General features: G+C 42.9%; 1 protein-coding gene across 2 annotated transcripts in view; it reads right to left on the bottom strand.

The window, feature by feature from the left end:
- Positions 1-23,259, bottom strand: part of LOC132406552 (disabled homolog 2-interacting protein-like) — a 124,016-nt gene that overhangs the window by 31,726 nt on the left and 69,031 nt on the right. For both annotated transcript variants that reach the window (XM_059992372.1, XM_059992374.1), the window contains 4 exons: positions 7,032-7,120; positions 5,181-5,260; positions 3,818-3,971; positions 1,924-2,022 (listed from right to left, as the gene is read on the bottom strand). In XM_059992372.1, coding sequence (XP_059848355.1) covers positions 1,924-2,022; positions 3,818-3,971; positions 5,181-5,260; positions 7,032-7,120 — 422 coding nt within the window. The remainder of the gene's footprint in view (positions 1-1,923; positions 2,023-3,817; positions 3,972-5,180; positions 5,261-7,031; positions 7,121-23,259) is intronic.

The following is a 23,259-nucleotide window of genomic DNA, read 5'->3' as shown; positions in this document are numbered from 1 at the left end:
TTATTGATTGATTGATTAGTTGAGATATAGCTCTGAATAGGCCCTTTGAGCTGCAGTGCCCCACAACCCCCGATTTAATCCTAGCCTAATCACAGGACAATTTACCAATTCACTTACCAACCGGTACGTCGTTGGATTGTGTGAGAAAACTGGAGCACATGGAGGAAATCCATGGGGTCACAGGGCAAATGTACAAACTCCTGACAGATGGCGGTGGGAATTGAACCACAGTCCCTGGTACCGTAAAACGTTGTGCTAACCACTATGCTATTGTACTACCTTTTTCTGAACCACTGATCTGGCAACTTGATTTCAAATCCCAATGAAGTGGCTGGGAAATTTATATCCAATAAATCTGGCCAAACGTGAAATGACGGAGTGGCAGTAGAAACCCATCATGGATACGAGAGGGCCTGCAGTTGCTGGAAATCACGAACAACGCTCAAAGGCACCAGACAAGCTCAGCAGGTCAGGTAGCATCAGTGTAGGGAAATTAATGGACAATTGACATTTTCATCAGACCCTTCATCTGGACTGGCACTTAATCCTCCCTCCCTCCTCTGATCTCCATGTGATTCCAAACAAGTCTCTGTATTTAGAGAGAGAAATTAGAGAGAGTGCAGAGACGATTTACTAGGATGTTACCTGGGTTTCAGCACTTAAGTTACAGAGAAAGGCTGAACAAGTTAGGTCTCTATTCATTGGTGCATAGAAGATTGAGGGGGGATTTGATCGAGGTATTTAAAATTTTGAGAGGGATAGATAGAGTTGACGTGAATAGGCTTTTTCCATTGAGAGTAGGGGAGATTCAAACGAGAGGACATGATTTGAGAGTTAGGGGGCAGAAGTTTAAGGGAAACACGAGGGGGTATTTCTTTACTCAAAGAGTGATAGCTGTGTGGAATGAGCTTCCTGTAGAAGTAGTAGAGGCCAGTTCAGTTGTGTCATTTAAGGTAAAATTGGATAGGTATATGGACAGGAAAGGAGTGGAGGGTTATGGGCTGAGTGCGGGTAGGTGGGACTAGGTGAGATTAAGAGTTCGGCACGGACTAGGAGGGCCGAGATGGCCTGTTTCCGTGATGTGATTGTTATATGGTTATATATGGTTATATGGTTGCCTCTTGGTTCATGACAGTCAGTGATGATCACAGATAATGACCTTTTTACTAAGGTTAACATCCAGCGAATACGTAGATACAAAATAATATGGTTTATCCATTCAGCATTGTAGAAGCAAGTGATGAAGGCATACAAGTACATAGGAAGCCAGTGATTCTACCATCATTTAAACCACCAATAAATATGGTAATATTTTAAAACTTAAATAAGAATTTCAACTTGTGAAAACCTCTTCATTTCTACACCCTCTGTCATGCTCCCAGGACATCTCAAAGCACTTTACACACCAGTGGAGAACACACAAAGTGCTGGAGGTCGGGCAGCATCCACAGAGAGGAATAAAGTGTCAATGGTTTGTGCTGAAACTCTTCATCGGGAGTCAGCTTTTTATTCCTCTCCATAGACGCTGCCTGACCTGCTGAGTTCCTCCAGCATTTTGTGTGTCTTCCTCTGGACTTCCAGCATCTGCAGAACCTCTTGTGTATATGATTTCCAGCCAATGGAATTCTTTTGAAGTGTATTCACCAATGGAATGCAGGAAATGTGGGAACAAAGTTGGGCTCAGCGAGTTCCCACACACTGTGATGTGATGATAGCCAGAGAATTTATGGTTGTGTTAGTGATGATTGAGAGATTTAACAAAACCTCACCCAGAACACATCTACTCCTTCAACAAATTTCCCCCATGCATGCTGATCTTGCCTTTCTCTTTACGAGTTCTCAAGAAACATAGCTGAAAGCTTTTTGATCCATTAAGGTTAAGCAGCCTGTGATAATCCATGCATTTGCCCCTTTGCCCCTCACCTTGTTGGGCTGGACCGTCCGAAGGAGATTCTCCATCCACTTGTCTCTCTCTGCAGCCGACGCACAGCCAAAGCAGCGGCTCCCCCTGGAGTTGATAACCTGAAGGCAAGGATAATGAAAGTCTCAGCAAATAGGGAACTGAAGGAGAGAAGGAATGGAATTTCAAAGTTCAAAGTAAATTTATCATCAAAGTACATATGTATCACAATATGCTACCTGAGCAGCACACACAAAATGCTGGAGGAACTCAGCAGGCCAGGCAGCATCTATGGAAAAGAGTACAGTCGATGTTTTGGGCCGAGACCCTTCATCAGGACTAATACTACCCGAGGTTCATTTTCCTACAAGGATTGAAAGTAGATACAAAGAAACACGATAGAAGCAGTGAAAAACTACACACAAACAAAGCCGATGGTTCAGGAGCTTGATGGTTGAAGGGAAGAGGGGAGGTGGCCACTTCTGATACAGCCTGCACAACCAGCCAGCACCAAGTCTGATCATCAACCTCAGCTCCACATTCCTGCCCAATCCCCAAATCCTTTGCAACACACACAAAATGCTGCAGGAACTCAGCCGGTCAGGCAGCATCTATAGAATTGAGAAAACTGCTGACACTTCAGGCCATGCCCCCAAATCCTTTGATTCTCCAGGAACGTATGGATTCCAGCATCCACGTGAGGATTCAAAGATCTGAGGAAAGCAGCTTTGAGTGATGTAATTTCTCCTGATCTCATGAACAAGGACCCACACCCTTATCATGGGATGATCAATTCTCCAGCCAGAGAAACATACCCTCAGCACATCTCTTGTCAAAGGAATCAGTGAACGCATCACTCCTTCTGCTAAACATTAGGATGAGATGCTTGAGGCCATCTTGATGCACAGTATCTCATTTGGGTGTGGGAGAGTCAACTTGTCAAAATCCATTTCAGTGAAGTCTGAGTGATTGGGAATTACGGGCTGTGACTCGACGATGGTCAGGTCTGGACCTTTGCATCTTCTTTTCAATTGTCCTCCCACAAACATCCCAGTTTCAGGTAATCTATCCCATCCTGATACTCTCCTCTCACACACACTGAACTGTCCAGCTCGTTTTCTTCTCCCTCTATTCATCCCTTCTATCCCCTGCCTAAAATGATTCCATTTGCCCATTGTCCCCTCCCCACCCGACTCGACTAGCTGCACAACAAGACTAGTATGCTTGTCCAATGGAAGGTAAACAGATTTGAATGAGAGGGCCCTGCTTCCTCTACAGGTGCATTTCAAAAATGTTCTCTGCGTTTGTATGTACAGCATGGGTGATGTGCAGAAGAGCTTCACGAGGATTAGAGGGTATAAGCTGTAAGGTGAATCGGGATAAATTTGGGCTGGCTTTGTTTCTCTGAGGGGAAGTCTACCAGAGGTTTATAAAATGTTGAGGGGGTTACCCAGGGTAGACAGTCAGAATTTTGTTTTCCCTTTGTGGAAATGAAAAATAATAGCTTTAAAGCGAACTGGTTACAATTTAAGGGAGGTGGACAGGCCAAATTGTTTTGTTAGGCAGACGGTGCCTAGAACAGACTGCTGGAGGTGGCGGTGGAGGCGGAAATGATAGCGAAGTTGAATAGGCACATGGATGTGCAGGAGATGGAGGGATGTGGATCACGTGCAGGCAGAAGGGATTTGTTTAGTGTTCAGTACAGGCAAGGTGTACTGTGAGGGCTGTTCCCATGCTGTACTGTTCTACCTTCTAGGTGTGTCTGCATGTGTGAATTCTACACATCAGCCAAAGTGACACCACCCATTCCAGGTAGCTCATTATTTCAGAAATGGACACTCAGAGTGAAACTCCTTTTGAAAAGCATGCTACCTCTGCATCCAGATTGCAATCACACACAAACCCCTTCACCATTACCTCAAAGCAATGCTTCTCTCCCAGAATGCTGCTGTGCAGTGGCCTGATGATGACATTGGTCTCATTAGTCAGATCGAGGGTTTCTATTGGGCACAAGGATCCCGTCAGTGACTCGTAGGATACAGCCTCTCCCAACTTTTGGATGCTCTGACGCCTGGGACATAACAGAGTAAAGTGAGTTAGGATTGGAAAGAACATGAGATTTTATCTTCCATCCAACGTGTAACCATCATTCTAAGAGGGTTAAGAAGGGTACGTGGTTCAAATCTTCCAGAATGAAGCACCTTGTGATAAAGGTGATTGGGCTAATCTAATTGACCCCTCCCCCACCCATCAAATCAATGCTCTTCTTTTCTGTGAGAGACTGGGAGAGTTTGTGGCAGAAAAAGTTTATCGGGTCAACAGCAGAATTAGTTCCCTAAACTGTGAGAACTGAGAAGGAGATGGAAGAACAACTGAAAGAAGTGGATGAACTGATTTGGGAAAGGAAGAAAGAAAACTATGGACCAGGAAGAATCTTGGAATCTTTCATAAAGAGATTCAGCAAGCTAATTCATGAGATGAATGGATTTTCCTCTCAATAGAGATTAAACCTATGGTAAATCTGTGGAATTCTTTGCCACAGGCAGCTGTGGAGGCCAAGGCTTCATGGACATTTAAGGCAGTGGTTAATAGATTGTTGACTGGTCAGAGTATGAAGGATATGAGGAGAAGGCAGAAGATTGGAGCTGAGAGGAAAATTAAATCAGCCATGATGAAATAGCAGAGCAGACTTAATGGGCCAAATGGCCTAATTCTGCTCCTATATCTTATGGTCTTACTGCCTAAACATTCCTTTAAGCTTAGAAGCATTAAAGATGTTCTTATTAAAACATTTAAGGTTCTGAGTTATGAATAGCTGACAACAACAGGAAGTTTGTAGAGCAGAAAAGATGTTTGGACGGTAGTTGATTAGGTGAATTAAATCAATTTGCAGTGACTAGATACTGATCAAGACCAGGAGTCCCTTCTCTGGCTGATAAAGAGGTAATTGTTAGATATTTATTAGGTTTTTATTGGTAAGGAAAATTCTTATCTGAAATGCATACTCTGAGAGTTGGATGATATTTGTTCACATTATTAAACTTGAAGTTATAATAATCACTGAATGTGTTGTGATTTTAAGACATTGTGGAACTCCTGCATATACCAAAATGAACAAAGGAGCTTGGTTTTCACTGCCTATCGTGAGGGTGTGTAGAGGATCTATAGTATCTCCCACAACAGAACACATTGCTCTGTTCTCAGTAATGTCAGGTTGTTGTGGTGATGCCAAGCAGAGAAGGTGTTCTTGTTCAGAGACCCTCAGGAGCAATCAAACTACCTGATGCTCTTGCCCTGCGGAGAATCTAGCGGTTCCGGTTGACTCCGACTTCTCTTCTTCCATCTTTTCTTGATCAGATTCTAGAGTAGAAGGGATGGAATTGATTGATTAATTGTGAAGCTGAATTATGCTCACCAAGAAGACTGAATGGGATGGTAAAACTCTGGGAAGGTAAAATTTGATTCAGAGTGTGTGACATTAAAAGTTAGAGAGAGAGTGAGAAAGAGGGAGAGAGAAAGAGAAGGACAGTGTGTGTAGGAGCATGTGAGAGATAGAAGAGAGTGTATTTCTGAGAGAGAGAGAGAAAAAAGTGTCTGTGTGAGAAAGCAAAAGACAGCATGTGTCAGGAAGAGTGCTTGTGTTAACGAGAGAAAGAGAGAGACAGTGTGTATGTGTGTGTGTCACAGAGAGAGACAAAGAGAGAGCTACATACTAAGTACAATTTACTGCAGCTTATGAACTTCCATCTGGATGGTGAGAGGAACCAGGAAACAAGGGTAAACCCACACAGTCACAGGGAGAGCATGCAAACTCCACACAGACAGCGCCAGAGGTCAGGATTGAAAGCGGATCTCTGGAGGGGAAAGCTGCTCCATGTACTGTGAACAAGTGGCCATCTACCAGAATGACAGCATCGGCCAGCTACGGATCCCTCTCCATCCTCACTTGTTATCCATCCAGCCCAGGAAGATGATACTATCTCCGGTTGTGGCATCTGGATCCAGGGATATGTGAAACCACATTCTACTGCTGCCTCTTTGAGGAATTTGCCTCCTACCAGGCTGGCACTGTCCCAGGACGTTAGAACCTACGGACAGCTGCCATGATGTGTATATATACCAAGGTGGCAAGTTGATATGGTATATTTTTGCATAAATGTTTGGAATGTAAATTTGATTTGCACATTGGTAACTGACTGCAGCAGGCCTGTTTCCCTGACTATGTTTGGGTCACTTTCCCTGACGTCCACAGGATGTTAGAGCCTGCCTGTCGAGAACCTTTCTCACTGAGGTATGTTGGGGTCAGTTGTGTTGACTCATGGCCAGGTGTTCTGGCTCATGGTATGTTGGTATATGTGTCTTCCTGGTGTCATTATCCAGGCAATGTTAGAATGTACTTTGATGTCGTGATGCAGGAATTTAACCCAAAACATCGATAATTCCTGTCTCCCCGCAGACGTTGCTCGACCTGCTGGGTTCCTACAGCAGAGTGGTTGAGACCCTTCATTTGAAGAACAAACAGTCCGTGTTCCTCCACAGATGCTGCCGAGATCATTCAGCAGATTGGCTCTTGCTCCAGATCCCAGCATTTGCAGCCTCTGTGTCTCTGTCCTGAAGCCTGTCTCTGCTATATACAGGTAAGGTCAGTCTTCTCAGACTACATTAGGGTTAGCCTGCCCTGATCTGTCTCCTCAGCTATATTAAAACCAGTCTTCCCTGGGTACATTGAGGTCTGCCTGCCCTTATCTGTGTCCCTGAGTTATGCTGTGCTCTGCCTTCTCTTAGCTCTGTGTCTCCATGATAGCTTGGAGTTTATTGTCCAAGACCAATGGTGTTGGAAAGATCTCAGTACAACAACAAAGCAAAGGTACAGCTGTCTGACATTTTATCATAATCTGGAATTCACTGCTTGAGGCATCGTGGAATTTAATTCAGTCATCATTCTCAAAAGGGAGGAAGGTAAGTGTGTGAGAGAGGCAGGGAAATTGCTGGAGAGTGGAGATGATGGTATTGTGCCATGGAAAGCTAGCATAGGTTTGTTGGGCCGAATGGTTGTATCACTCTCTGGTTGGAACAAGTAGGCACCAAAACCAATGGAGCATGACCTTGTCGAGGAATGTTGCATCAGTACCTTTACGTTGTTCACAGGACCCTCACTGGAAGTTCCAATCCTTTCTGACTTCCTCACACCAGGAGGGGTCTTTTTTGCAGATGTTTGATCTGAAAGAACAGAGGGTGTCAATGAGACAAATCCCATTCAAACTACTTGACCAATCTCAGCCAAAACTTCCATTCAAATTGCACAGTTCTCTTTGAAGACCCCAACCCATACATACTCTCAGTCCATTTCACCTTCATTCACCCCAGCAAGTACTGCTCTACATTCACTTCCTGAAGCTTCCTTCTTCATCAATCCACCCTGGATGACCATGGGTTAAAGGGCCTGTCTCTGTGCTGAGCTATTCTTTGATCCAGATGATGCTGAGTTACTCTGCACACCTGCCTGCTGGTGGTCTATATCTCTCCTTTCCGACTGTTATTTGTCTGTCTACCCTATCTATGAATCACATATTTTATATAATGAGATATATAGAACACTACTGCACAGTCCCATATAAGCCCCCATTTTTCTAATATCTGTGTGCCAATCTAAGAGTCTCTTAAATACCTTAAACTATCTGCCTTTACCACCATTCCCTGGCAGTACTTTCCACGCACTGTTGCATCAGATTGTTTGTTATTTTCTTTGCAGTTTAACAATTAATTGCTTGCTTGTATTTTATATTACTGATTTTGTACATGTAAATGTTCAGTATGTTTCCTGGTGCTCACAGTGTGTATCCTGTGATCCAATGTGATTGTTTGCATACTCTGGAAACTTTCCTGCTGTTGCATCATTTAAATAGGGACTATCTGATTAGTTAACTCTTATCTACATATTTGAATAGAATGTTTCTTGTCTAAGGTATAAAAAGCTGAACAGACAAGCTCACCACTTTTATTCACTTTAGTCTTTGCTCCTTCTTGCCCTTCCCCTTCTAATCCTCTGTAATGATCTGTTTCCAATTCCCTTTGTTCTACTAGCAATTAAAAAAATGATCGTAAAGCAACAAGTTTTATGTCTCCTTCTTGATTTAGGAAAGAACTTTTGATTGAAAACATCAGAACCCAACAGAACCTAGCCGTATAAAAAAAAAAGTACCTCTGACATTGCCCCCACACTTTCCTCCAATCACCTAAGCATAATGCCCCCTTATATTAGCCATTTCTGCCTTGGAAAGGGTCTCTGGCTGTCCACTCGATCATTTTGTACACTTCTATCAAGTTGCCTCTCATCTTCCTTCACTCCAACGAGAACAGTCCTAGCTCTCTCAATCTATGCTCATAAGACATGCTCTTTAATTCAGGAAACATCCTGCTAAATCTCCTTTGCATTCTCTCTAAAGCTCCCACATCCTTCCTATAATGAGCTGACCAGAACTAAACACAATACTCCAAGTGTGGTCTAACCAAGGTTTTATGGAGCTGCAACATTTGCGGCTCATGAACTCACTCCCCTGACTAATGAAGGCCAACAAGTCATATGCCTTCTTCACAACCCTATCAACTGGTGCAGCAACTTTGAGTGTAGATTACCATAGTTTTTGTTGTAGCAGGCAACAGGGCTGGGCTGGTTGGTGTGAGGAATGGTGGTGCTATTCAAGGACATTAATGACCACAACATCATCTTTAGTCAACAACATCAGACTCTGCTGTGCCACAAATTTACTGCTGTCTCTTGCCCATCTCTGTCCATAAACTCTTTAGCTATCTGCTTCTGGCATGGCTTCTATTACAGGCCGGTAAGACAGCTTGTGTACCCGTGTACCATATGACAATAAACTCAATGTTGACTTTTCACCCCCCCCCCCCAATAATTTTATTTGCTCTTCTTTCTCAGCAATTAACTTTTCCTTGGAGAAGGATGTATATGTGTAGCATTTGGGTATCCCAGGACGAACCAGGGTACAACCAGTAACTCTGTGCATTTTGAAAATGGTATCATAGGAGTCAAAGCCCCCAGTTTGCATATAGTGATAGTGACTAGATATTTGATGAATGCTAAATGGATGATAATTGTTGACCATGAAGTTGGATGGAACTCATCTGCTCTGCTTCAAAAACCCACTATGAAATTTTCTACACAGCCCCCCCATTTTGCGTGTATTCCATCATTCCAAGTCCTCCTCTGTAACATGTCAATTTGACATGGCAGAATCAAGGTGAGGCAACAGACCCATCACCGAGAGCAAGGATGACCTGAGATTCGATTGATTTAAGTGCCGGGCCAAATCAGAAAGGTCGGGTACAGACCATATTGAGACCCCAGAGCACATCAAAGCAACTGGACCTGATGTTTGAACGATGATTCAAGTGCCTAGCTGAATTGGTATGGTCGGATATAGGTCAAACTGAGGCATCAGGGTCCAGACCTCAGAATGTATTGAAGCAATTGAACCCAATGATTGAATGGCTATTTCGGCACTGGACCAGATTGAAAAGGACAGGGAGTTGTAGCCTGAGACTGAGCTGAACTAAGGGTCTGTGGACGGACTCTCTTTGTGGACTTCAGTTCAGAACACTACTTGCTTGTTTTTATTGTTCACACAATTTGTTTTTCCTTCGCTGCACATTGGGTGTTTGACAGTCTTGTTTCCTAATGTGTCCTTTTGTGCTTCTTTCATTCATGGCTGCCTGTCAGGAGAAAAATCTTAAGATTGTATAAGGTATACATAGTTTGATAATAAATATACTTTGAACTTTGAAAAGCAATTGAGTGTGGGCTACATGAGCAGGAGTGTGTCTCAAAAGTATCTACTCTGATTTGATGTTTGGAGAAGGACATGGTGAAGTGTCCTTTGTCATCTCACTCACAGGCAGAGCAGGTTTTGATTAGGTGGGTACATTATGTATATCCTATTCAGAGGATGACACATAGAGATGTACAGCACAGAAACAGGCCATTTGGCCCACTTTGTCTCTGCCACCCATTGTAGCTAACTAAACCAATACCATACCATTCACCTGCACTAGGTCCATAGCCACCTGTACCTTGGCAATTCAAGTTCCCATCTAATACTTCTTGCAGCCCATCATGTCATATTCAATGTCATCAGACTGATAACCAATTATTGATTGGTGTCTGCAAGAAAATCAATCTCAATGTGACATGTACATACGCTGGTGACATATACATAATTAAATAATAAATTTAATTTGAACTTTGAATGTTTAACTTTCAAAACAATCAGAATAGACCCTTACAATGAACAAGTCCAGAGACAGAATTATGGAGTTATGACATTTGACCCTTTGTCCCATCACACCAATGCTGCATTTCTACTGTCTATACCAACCCAATTCGCTAATAGCCTTCAGTGCCTTGGCAATTCAAGTTCTCATCTAGAGACTTCTAAAATTGTGAGACCATCTGCCTCCACCACTTCTCCAAGCAATGAGTTCCAGGTTGCAAACACTATGAAAAAATATGCTCTCAGAGCCCCTCTAAGCTCTCCGCTTCTCCTCTTAAACTTCTGCCCTCTTGGCTCAGACAGACCAACCAGGGGAAAGAGAGTTTAACAACTTTCCCTATCGATCCTAGGGTTCTCTGCCAGGAAAAACAAACCCTTTGAATGCCATAATTGAAATGCCCCAATCCAGGGCAACATCTGAAACTGCAGGTGCTGGAAGCTGGAGGAAGTCAGTGGGTCAGGCAGTATCTCTGACTAACAACACACACAAAATGCTGGTGGAACACAGCAGGCCAGGCAGCATCGATAGGGAGAAGCACTGTCGACGTTTCGGGCCGAGACCCTTCGTCAGGACCTGGCCTGCTGTGTTCTACCAGCATTTTGTATGTGTTGTTATTTGAATTTCCAGCATCTGCAGATTTCCTTGAGTATCTCTGACTGTCCATTTCCCACCACAGATGCTGCCTGATCTATGGAGTTTCTCCAGCATTTTGTTTTTTGTTCCTCGTGAAAAATATTAAAAAATAACACTCAGTACAATTAGTTCTGAAGGGCATTGAGGCCAAAGTGAATATCTGAGCACAATACTCACAAGCAACACCATCAGTGTTCTCGTGCCCTTGTAGGTCTGCATCAATTAGAGGAAAAAATTTAGCAAAGATCAAAAGTCCTTGAGATCACCAACAAGTCAGCCATTCTTAAGTAAACGAGAGTTAACCTATCAGGTTAATAATCTTTTGATCAGCATATCACCCTGTGGGAGCAATCTCACTCAGACAGTGAAGACAGGTACTAATTCTGGAAGAAAAGCCAACGAGCTGAAATGTTATCTCCACTTTTTCCTCCACGGGTACTGAGAGTTTCCAGAAATTTCTGCTTTTATTTCAAATATTTGCAACTGTTTGATTTTCATTTACAATGGAGTCCAAATCCTATCCAAGCCTGGGCATAAGAAGCACACACATATTTAACCAGAAAATGCGTCAATCGAAAGAAGAAAAAAATGGGTATCAGTCTGACACTGCTGTACTTTACCGACATTGTCACTTCCTGCAGATGTTATCATTAACGGGTAACTAAAAAACCCCTGAGAGAGCAGAGAGGAGATGGTTGTCTGCGGCTAAACTGTCAGTGAGCGCCCAAATGGGAAAGGGTAGCGAGAGGATACTGAAGCAGCCTTTACTTTAGTGACAGCCACCGGCACGTGATCAAAGGACTTGCAAACCCTCACTTCCATGTATTGAATTGTAGAAGATGCAGAGTAGCGGACTTTGGCCAATACTTCCCAGCACACCAATCCCCACCATCAGTAGCATCTACAGGAGGCTCTACTCCAAGAAGGCAACATCCACCATCTTCTCACAGCTGCCATCGAGTGGGAAGCTCAGAAGCCTGAAGTCTCACACCATCAGGTTCAACAACACCTAATGTACTTCCCCTCAACCATTCAGGTCTTGAATCAACCAGCACAACCCTAATCACTACCTCAGTATAGAAAAAACTATGAACACTTTTATTACGTTGCACTACAATGGACTTTGTGTTTTTTTCACTCTGATTACTTACTTAATCGTTATGCGTAATTTATGTTTTCTTGTGAATGCTGCTTAATTGACGCTCTATGACTGTGATGTCGCCATAAGTAAGATTTTTCATTACACCTGTGCAGACATACCCTTGTGCATATAACAATGAACTCAGCTTTGAACTTGACTTTGAAACAAATGGCCAGCTACTAGATTTTCCTCTTGTTTGCTGCGAGGTTCTGAGGCAGTCCCACTTCAAAGAAATCTGCTCCCTTGAGTTGGACAAAGGATCTCACAGCACCAAGATTCTGACCTCACTGGCCAGAAATCTGAACTGATTCTATAACTTACTGACTCACTTTCAAGGACCCTTTTACAACTCCTGTTCTCAGTATTATTATTTTTCATTATTTACACAGTTTGTCTTGTCTGGCACACTGCTTGTTTCTCAGTCTTTTATGTATGGATTTTCATAGATTCTTTTGTATTTCTTTATTGGTCCGGTCAATGTCTGTAAGAAAATAAAACTGAAGGGAGTATCTGGTAACAATAATAAATTTACTTGGACTTTGACCACTCTCGGGGTTTCTTTTCAACTTCATCGCTCAATCAACAACACTAAAATTGTACAATCTGATCTTTCCAAAATGACAAGAGGCTTAAACAGAGTATCTCCTTCCCAGGTTAGAAGTGTGTAATAACAGAGGATGTTAAAGTCAGATGGAGTAAATTCAAAGGAGGTGTACAGAACAAGCTTTTTTTCCACTGAATGGTGGGCGCCTGGAATTTGTTACCTGGGTGGTAATGGAGACAGATACGATAGAGGCACTTAAGAGGCTCTTCGAGGAGCACATGAATATGTAAGTTCAAATTTAAGTCTTAACCTCTCACTGTTATGGATGGAAGTTCCCACTTGCTTCAAATGGCAGCAATTATACCAGTGCCTAAGAAGAATAATGTGAGCTGCCTTACTGACTGTCACTCGGGAGCACTCACATCGACAGTGAAGAAATGCTTTGAGAGGTTGGTTATGACTAGACTGAACTCCAGCCTCAGCAAGGACCTGGACCCATTACAATTTGCCTATCGTCACAATAGGTCAATAGCAGATGCAATCTCAATGGCTCTCCACACGGCTTTACACCACCTGGACAACACAAACACCCACGTCAGGATGCTGTTCATCGACTACAGCTCAGCATTTAACACCATCATTCCCACAATCCTGATTGAGAAGTTGCAGAACCTGGGCCTCTGTACCTCGCTCTGCAATTGGATCCTTGACTTCCTTACGGGAAGACCGTATTCTGTGCATAATATCTCCTCCTCGCTGACAATCAACACTGGTGCACCTCAGGGGTGTGTGCTTAGCCCACTGCTCTACCCACTCTATACCCATGACTGTGTGGCTAGGCATAGCTCAAATACCATCTATAAATTTGCTGATGATACAATCATTGTTGGTAGAATCTCAAGTGGAGTGAGAGGGTGTACAGGAGTGAGAGCAGTGGTGTCACAGCAACAACCTGGCAGTCAAGTAAGTAAGACAAATGAGCTGATTGTGGACTTCAGGAAGGGTAAGACGAAGGAACACATGCCAATTGTCATAGAGGGATCAGATGTGGAGAGAGTGAGCAATTTCAAGTTCCTGAGTGTCAAGATCACTGAGGACCTAACCTGGTCCCAACATATTGATGTAACTATAAAGAAGGCAAGGCAGTGACTATACTTCACTAGGAGCTTGAAGAGATTTGGTATGTCAACAAAAACACTCAAAAACTTCTACAGATGTACCGTGGAGAGCATTCTGAAATCATTGTCTAGTATGGGCGGGCTACTGCACAGTACTGAAAGAAGCTGCAGAGGATTATAAACTTAGTTGGTTCCATCTTGGGTACCAAGGGCATCTTCAAGGAGTGGTGTCCCAGAAAGGCAGCGTTCATTATTAAGGACCTCTAGCACCCAGGACATGACCTTTTCTCATTGCTACCATCAGGTAGGAAGTACAGAAGCCTGAAGGCACACACTCAGCGACTCAGGAACAGCTTCTTCCGCTCTGCCATCCGATTCCTAAATGGACATTGAACCTTTGGACACTACCTCACTTTTTTAATATAGATTATTTATGTTTTTGCACGATTTTTAATCTATTCATTATTCCCTTCTTCTATATTATGTATAGTATTGAACTGCTGCTGCTAAGTTAACAAGTTTCACGACATATGCCGGTGATAATAAACCTGATTCTGATTCTGATTCTGAATTATTATTCAACCATACAATACAGCTGAACAAAGCAGCATTCCTCTGGGGCAAAGGTGCGGAACATACACAGCACAGCACATTCAAAACTGCAAAGAAATGTACAGTCATGTAAGGAAAAAATAAATACATGTAATATTGCCCAAGACCCTGAGTGACATGTCTTACTAATTGATGGTGCAATTCCTAGCAGTGAACTGATGAATGTATGCATCTTGTCATTCCACCGATTGAACACTAGAAGGCAGCACTGACAGGAAAGTTCAGCCCCTAACTAGTTATGCCACACCGCTTCTGGTGTCTCCTCTCCTGGACTGCAGTAGCAGGCAAGCCCGCGGCTTGGGGCCTAGTCCTCGCTACAACTAAGGCCATGCAGCTCCCCCGCTGTCTGTCATGCACACAAACAAGGAAACGGGTCAGCAGCGTCTGACATTACCAATGTCTAACAGGGTCTTGCAATCACAAGAGAAACATCCAAAGCAATCACCTGCAGTTACACTGCATGCACCAAATCGGATGCCTTCCTGTCACAGGCAGCAAGTCCAGCTCCTCCGATAATAAGCAGCTCACCGTTGGAGTAAAACTGCAGTATCCGAAGTTCTTAAAGGCCAGCCTTGTCCTGTGATCATATCAAAGATGCTTAATAAAAACAGAAACACCTTTGGTTGGCCCCCAAGAGGCCATTGCATCCAGGTGCACCTCCATCTTACTGGAAGGGACAGAGAGCTGCAGACTGTTCTGTGCTGTATGCTCTATGTTCTGTTTTATGTTCTATATCACTGGGAGTTGGCGGCCGCATTTCCTATAGCGACATTTGGTCAATGGCTGTAAAGTCATACTTGAAGGCGTTACGTGACCCACGCCCTTACAGTTCCTGTGGTGTGCAAGACGCTTTCTGATCCCTGTGACCTTGTGAAACCAAGGCAGCAAGATCATCTCTGTGTATCTCAGATGTAACCAGATGTCCCAGCCAGAATGACTGTCTTTCAGCACTGCCCACCAGGAAATTCTACATACCTATCATGCTGTGGCCTAACTCTCCTTCATTTCAAAAGTTCAAAGTAAACTTATTATCAAGGTTATTATACAGTACGTCACCATTTACTATCCTGAGGTTCATTTTCTTGTGGGCATTCATGGTAAGTACAAATTAAAAAATAGAATTGATGAAAAATTGCTTATACGAGATAGACAAATGACCAATGCACAAAAGACCAAAACTATGCAAATACAAAATGAAAAAACTAATAATAATAATAATAATAATAATAAATAAATATATGACTAAGCTATAAATATCAAGAACATGAGTTCTAGATTCCTTGGAAGTGAATCCATAGTTTGTGGGAACATTTCAATGATGGGGCGAGTGAAGTTATCCCCTCTGGTTCAAGAGCCTGATGGTTGAGGGGTAGTAACTCCTGAAATTGGTGGTGTGGATCCTGAAGCTCCTGTACCTTCCTCCTGATGGCAGCAGTGAGAAGAGAGCATGACCTGGGTGGTGGGAGTCTCTGATGGGGGATGCTGCTTTCCTGCGACAGTGATTCTTGTAGATGTGGTCAGTGCTGGGGAAGGTTTTACCCGTGATGGACTGGGCCATAGCCACTCCTTTTTGTAAGCTTATTTTTGTTACCAGATACCATGGAAAATTAAGACAAATTTCTCTGTGACTACGTTGGTGGAGTCATGGAGTCACTGGAAGACCCTCCAGCCATTGACTCTTACCAAGCATCAACCATCCATTTACCCTAGTCAAAAAAGCTTCAACAAACTTCCATAGATTCACCCAGGAGAGTATCCTAACTGGTTGCATCACAGCCTGGTTAAGCCCCCTGCTTTAGGCACCAGTGGTCCAGATTTGAAAAGACTACAGAAACTATTGGATACAGCCCAGTCCATCAGAGGCACCAACAGCCCCCCCACCACCACCACCAGTGAGTACACTTATACGGAGTACTGCCTCAAGAAAGCAGTATCAATCATCCAGGACCCCCACCATTCAGGCCACGTGCAGCCTGGTAGTGTAATTGGGCAGTGCGGCCTCGTTGGGCTGTGTACATAAATAAATAAATGCAAATAAATGAACAAGTAAACTACCAGATCGACAGATAAATAGATAAACACGTAGATAGATTGAACTCTTCAGTAAGTAAAGCAATCCACACCTGTATACAAGTCCTGGACAGTTTTACTTATTGAAAAGTTCGATTTATCTCAGAAAGGAAATGATGTGACAAGTGTCAGGCTAAAAAAAACTCTCCAGATGACAGTCCAACCAACTATTTTGACATTCAACATCAATACCATTACTCGGCTGACCCATCAGCAACACCCTAGTAATCACCATTGACAGGAGAGTTAAGTGGACCACGTAGTAGAGTTTTTCCAAGAGCAGGCTGTAGATTGAAGAGTTAACTTCATGTAACATATGATGTCTAAGTGGGGACTGACAGACTAGATCGGGGGTCGGCAACCCGCGGCTCCGGAGCCACATGTGGCTCTTTTACGTCTGTGCTGCGGCTCCCTGTTGCTTTGGGAAATAATTGGTTGTGGCGACCCTTTTCCTGGCACATCTGAACCGACTCACAATTAGATAGTCTACGGGGGTTTGCGAGCACAGAGCTTTGGAGCCTCTGCGCCATGGGGGGCAGGTTGAGGGAGGCTTAAAAGTGAGGCTGAAGTTTTCGAATAAAGTTTTTTCCTTCGACTGCAGTTACCGACTCCGTGTCGTAATTTTAGCGCTGCGTGTAGCACACCGCTACATGGTCAGTATTTAATTAAAATGTATTTTATGTTAGTTTGTTAGTTTTTGAAATGTAAATCTAAATTTGAAGATTATGGTGATCTTGTACAATCTAAATAAGACGTTGTGGCGACCCATTTCCTGACACATCTGAACCGGCTCACAATTAGCCAGCGTTCAGGCTAAGGGAGATAGCCTACGGGGGTTTGTGAGTACGTGTCTTTTGCAGCATCCGCGCCCATGGGGGGTGGGTTGAGGGAGGCTTAAAAGCAAGGCTGTTTAGTTCGAATAAAGCTATCTTTGACTGCAGTTTACTGACACCGCTACAACGTGTTTTTATCGCTGGCTGTCCAGAGGGAAGGTGCTGAAACGCTTTGTCGCGTGTCTGGAAGAAGTGAAAACTTTCCTGGGCAGCAAAGGGCTCAACTTTCCTGAGCTGGAACAGCCAGAGTGGCTGGAAAAGCTACACTTCATGGTAGACATGACAGCGCACCTGAACACGCTGAACACAGCTCTTCAGGGGAAAGGACGTACAGCCCTGCACATGTTGGAGGATGTTTTGGCATTCGAGCGCAAATTGACGTTGCTTGCCAGAGATTTACAGAAAGGCACATTGTCTCACTTCCCCAATTTGAGAGAGTTCAAACAAGGTCACGACATGATAAATTCGGAGTATTTACATTCTGCAATCATCGCAATGCAAACATCGTTTGGGAAACGCTTTTGTGAGTTCAGAGAGGAAAAAAACACATTATCCTTCCTGGTCACTCCCCTAAGCATCGATTCATCTCTACTGAATACGACTGCATTGTCAGGTGTGAGTCAACCTGAACAAGTATGATAAATATTTTAATTGCCTATTATTTTACGTATATTCATATGTTTTCATTGTTCAGTGAAATAGTCCTTTTATTTTTCAGGTTGACAGCTGGCTGACGTTATTTTTGGTTTGCTGCTGGCGGCAAATTTAAGTTTGGCGTTTTTCATAAATACAAGAAGGACTCAAATAGACGTTGAGTATTTTACTTAAAAGTAACCTTCAACCCAACGTCTTTTTTTCGGAGTTCAAAATGTTTTTGTTGCATGCAGAAATGTAATTTCGTTTTCTCTGCAGGAGTTCATCAATTTCATAAATGCAACACATTATAGTTTGTTTATACATAGCATAAAGGCAAAACAAAACGTTGTATGCAGTGTTATTTCATTTTAAATGTCAAACGGGTTTTGCGGCTCCCAGTGGTTTCTTTTCTGTGGGAAACGGGTCCAAGTGGCTCTTTCAGTGGTAAAGGTTGCTGACCCCTGGACTAGATGCTAAGAGGGTGCTTCCCATTATGGAAGAATGTAGAACTAGATGGCATCATTTTAAAATGTGAAGTTTCCCATCCAAGATGAGGGAAAAGAAGGAATTCTTTTAAGGAGAAATTGAGAGGTTACTTAGCCACTGATCATTGCCCTAGAGCATAGCTGAGTGAGAGAACCAGAAAGGCATTGATGGGATTGCAGGATAATGAATAGATTGAGTGCAGAATGTGTAAATGGGTGATTGATGGCCAGTATGAATTCAGTGGGCTGAAGGGCCTGTTTCTATGCTGCATGACCATATATCCCATTGAGTTGTGGACGCTGAGTCTTTGAACATTTCCACAGTTGGACTCATGAAAGGTTAAAGGTAATGGGGTTACAGGAAGGGAATTGTTGAAACCATGGTCAGATAATCTGTAGTGGAGCAGTGTTAAGGGGCTGTTTGGTCCTCTCATCCCCTATTACCAGTGTTCTTAGATTCTTAATGCTCACAGACATTATCAAAGAGATTTCCGTACTGACATTGATGTCAGGAGTGTGACAGAATGCTTGGACGAGCTGCTCCAACAACCCGCAAGAGGTTCAGCACATCTCAGGACAAAGCAATTCACTTGAAATGGCCAGTTCTTTCATCAATTTAATCATTCCCTCCCTCCAGCATTTACAGTCTTTCCCACCCCTTTACAGTATGTCCCACCTACAAAATATCCTGCAGTTACTCTGGGTGCACCTCACAAGCACATGACCTCTACCATCAAGCAAGTCAAGGGCAGCAGATGCAAAGGGACATCATCACCTACAGATTCTACTTGAGTTTGCAGACAACCCTGCCTTGGGAATATATCCCTGTTCCTTCATTGTTGCTGGGTCTAAGTCATAGAACTTACAAATCTGGCAGTGCTCTCAGAAAAGTACATCACACAGTACTCTGTTTCTTCACACAGAACCAGCAGTCTAGGGTAATTACAAAAAAGTAATAAATGTTGGCCTCACTAGAAATGTCCAGGTGACAAAAAGTACAAATCAGGAGGTACAGAAGTTGTCAGAGTGTGCAATGGAAAAGGATAGAACCCAAGTGCAGAGGAAAGGCAGACTCCTGCATAGAGATGGCAAACAGTGTTTATGCACTGGAATTCTAACAGAATCAAGCAACAACGTGAGACAAAATATTCTTCAAACTCAGACCCTGTGATAAGCACTAAGGAACATCCACTAAAATCGAGCATGTGACTCAGAATCCCTGAGCCCATCAAAATAAATTTAACAAATAAACAATTAAACAACAGTTAACCAATTAAGATGCTCTAGAAATCTTGGAGACCGGCACTCTCCGGCTCCCATACAGGCCCAGAGAGTTCACTACAGTAGTGGTTCAGTCGGAATTCCACTTGCTAAAATTCATCAAAACTTCATACCCGTACTTACTCTATACCTATGATTGTATGGCTAAGTACGGGTCCAATGCCATATTTAAGTTTGCTGAAGATCCCACTGTCAGTGGTGAAATCGAAGATGGTGATAAATTGACATGTAGGAAGGAGGTTGAACATCTGGTTGTCTGGGGCCACAAGATGATCTCTTACTCAATGTCAGCTAAATCAAACAGCTAATTATCAACAACAGGAAGAAGAAGCACGACGCTCATGATCCAGCCCTCATTAGGCAATCGTGGGTGCAGAGGGTCAGTAGCTTCAATCTCCTTGGCATTATCACGTCAGAGGATCTGTCCTGGGGCCAGAACGTAAGTGTCAGCACAAAGCATGTATGACAGTGCCTCTACTTTCTTAGACGTTCATGTGGATTCGCCATGTTACCAAAAACTTTGAAAAACTCTATAGGTGCATAGTGGAGGGTATCCTAACTGACTGCATCATGGACTGGTGTGGAAACACTTATGCCAAGGAATTAAAATGTCTACTGAAAGGAGTGGCAAAGCCCTTTGCACCACCAAGCTCATTTACATCAAGCACTACCACAAGAAAGCAGCATGCATCATTAAGGACTCCCACTATCCAGGCCATGCTCTCATCTTGCTACTACCATCAGACACAAGGTAGAGAGACTTCAGGTCCCACATCGCTGGGCTCCTGGACCAGAATGGATAACATCACCAAACACAGCTGTCAGCTGATTCTACAACCTACTGAATTATTTTCAATGACTCTTTACAACTCATGTTCTCAGAGTTATTTTTTTATTTGCTCAGCTTGTGTTTTTTTTTCTGAATTAGTCGTTTATGTATGTTCTATCAAGGCTTGCAGGAAAATGGATCTCAAGGCAATGTAAGGTACGGTAATATATATGTTCTTTGAAGACATATTTTTATGACTTTGTCTTCACCCAAAACTTTGCTGTTTTTCAAAACTTCAATCTTATTGTCCCTCACCATTAATTTATATTATTTTACATTACCTTGCTGAAATTCAGCTCTTCTGCAGTATGTGAATGTTATTTCAAATTGTAAAATGGCATTACTCCATATGTACAAACATACTCTTGCAACACACTGATGTGACACAGACACTCTCTGCCCATGTCACACCGGGGTATATTTGAGAACTGGCTATGAAAGCAACGTGCAGAGCGTAGAAATGCATGACTTTCTGAGCGATGTTACAACCAAGCTGATGTGAGATGATAGGAAATGTGGCTTCCAGTTGCCCAACACTCCACAGGAAAAGGTTTCTGCAAGAAAAATAATGCAAAGTTTGCCTCCATTGTCAGCTCTCTATAGATTTCAAATTAACTCAAATTGTTTATGGAATTCAGAAGTTTGTTAGCAGGAATTGAACCAAATTCCCTGTAGGTGGTCTCCTCCCTGTGGCCCAGAGGAACAGAAGAGCTTCCAACCCAAAAGTCAGAAGACAAACCTGACAAAGCAAAATTCAAAAGGAACTGAAAATGTTTCACAACCTCAAGACGTTCCAAAACAGCCCCACAGCTACCGGCCTCCCTCTGAAGTGTAGTTCCTGCTCTGATGGTTGCCCCAGCACCAAGTCTGAGCACAGTAAGCTCCCACAAACAGCAATTAAGATTAAGCAATTACATGCTAGTACAGTTGACGTAAAATAAACATTGCCCAGAACACTATGCTCTTCTGCTTTGTACATACACCAGAGGCAGCAGACATTAAAATGGTATGTACTTTAAGTGAGGTTAGGGGATCCCATGCGAGTAAGCTAAGTAGAGAAATGAATTCTCCTCAATGCCCTTGCTATGATCTATCCTTAACAACCAATTTCAAAACATCCTTTGAAAAGTTTGCTACTTATTTTTAAATTCCAACGAGGCTCCAACTGGATTACAAAAGTGTTACATAAACTGTTTATTCCTCTGCATGGGTGCTGCCTGACCTAATGAATTCCTCCACTGGACTACAAAAATGTTACAGAAGCATCTTCTACCGTGCAGCACCTTTCTTCAATTCTACAAATAACAGCGTCCCTGTGAAAAGGGAACTTAAATGAACAAAACTGTAAAAACAAATCCTGTGAGTCGTGCTAGTGTATTGAGAAAGCTGCATATCTACTTTGTAGTTTTGGCTGATATTTAGCAGTGGCTCAGCTGTTTTATTGTAAATGAGAGCAAAATATTGCAGATACTGGCACTATATTAAAATAAAAACAGATGCTGGAGTTACTCTGAAGCCTCAAAGTTCAAAGTAAACTTATCATCAAAGAACACCTTAAACTACCCTGAGATTTATTTTCTTGTGGAAATTCACAGTAAGCTTCAAGAAACTCAAAACCGTCAATGAAAAACCACACACAATGTGTTTCTGGAACTGCGAGAGCCTGCAGTTTCCAATTTGGAGATCCAGTGTCTTGCACTCTCCAAGAAGATTCTGGGAAGCAGCAAGCGCCAACCTCAAGGTGAAGAAACTACGAGATGGGGCACGAGCTGATGTTGAACTCCATTTCGCCAATTATTCGCTGATTAAAGCGATGGGGTGATTGAAACATCGAGGCGAACCTGGTGGGTGCGTGCCAATGGCCTGCTGATCGCTCTGCTGCCAAAGAGGAACCTGTGTGGCCATTATCACTGTGCCCAAGGTCTCTCCCTTTCAATAAAGCTGGTGTATTTTACATTACTAGTGTGCATTCTTACATCCAATATCTTACAAGCTTGACTCAAGACAGATAAACTGAAATGATAATGCCAAGGAATTTAAAGTTATTGACCCTCTCTATTTCTGATTCTCCTGATGAGGACTGGCACATGGACTTCTGGTTTCCTCCTCCTGAGTTCTTTGGTTTTGCTGACGTTGAGTAAGAGGTTACCTTTATGACACCATTCAGCCAGATTTTCCATCTCCCGCCCATATGTTGGTTCATCACCACCTTTAATTCAGCCAATAACAATGGTGTAATTGGCAAACTTAAATATGGCATTGGAACTATCTTACGGTCTTAGATACAGTACTGTGCAAAAGTCTTAAGCACCCTAGCTATATAGTACATGTGTCTAAGACTTTTGCACAGTACTGAGTTAAACAGGTAGAGCAGGGGGCTAAGCACATAGCTCCTTGTGGTCCACCTGTACTAATGGTGACTATGCAGCTCAGTCCCATTACTTCACTGTAACCAAATTTCTTCATCTCTATCAGAGTGTTCATTTAATGCGTGCATTCCAGGATTAATTTCTCCACTTCTGTCAAATAGGGTTAATAATGAAAGAGCACAAGGTTCAGAATTTACATTAAAGTATCAAACTGGTCATAGACTTCCACGCTGCAAACTTATTCCAAGATCCAATGCATGCATTTACGCATCTGAGGAATTACTTTGCATCAGCCAGTGGAGATATTTAATCTTCCTCACAGTCTCTCTTCACCACGATTAATGGTGAACAAAGAGAAGTGCAGGTGGTGTGTACTTGGAATGAGCTGCCAAAGAAATGGGTTGAAGCAAGTACAATGACAACAGTTAAAAGAATTTGGATAAGTGATTCGGCAGGTTTAGAGGGATATGGACCAATATGGGAAAATAGAACTGGCTTTTAGTTAGCACCTTGGTC

Source organism: Hypanus sabinus, chromosome 16 (assembly GCF_030144855.1).
Source record: "Hypanus sabinus isolate sHypSab1 chromosome 16, sHypSab1.hap1, whole genome shotgun sequence".
Classification (NCBI taxonomy): Eukaryota; Metazoa; Chordata; class Chondrichthyes; order Myliobatiformes; family Dasyatidae; genus Hypanus; species Hypanus sabinus.
The sequence above is the reverse complement of the archived record's forward strand: the minus strand, read 5'-3'. Positions and strand labels throughout refer to the sequence as shown.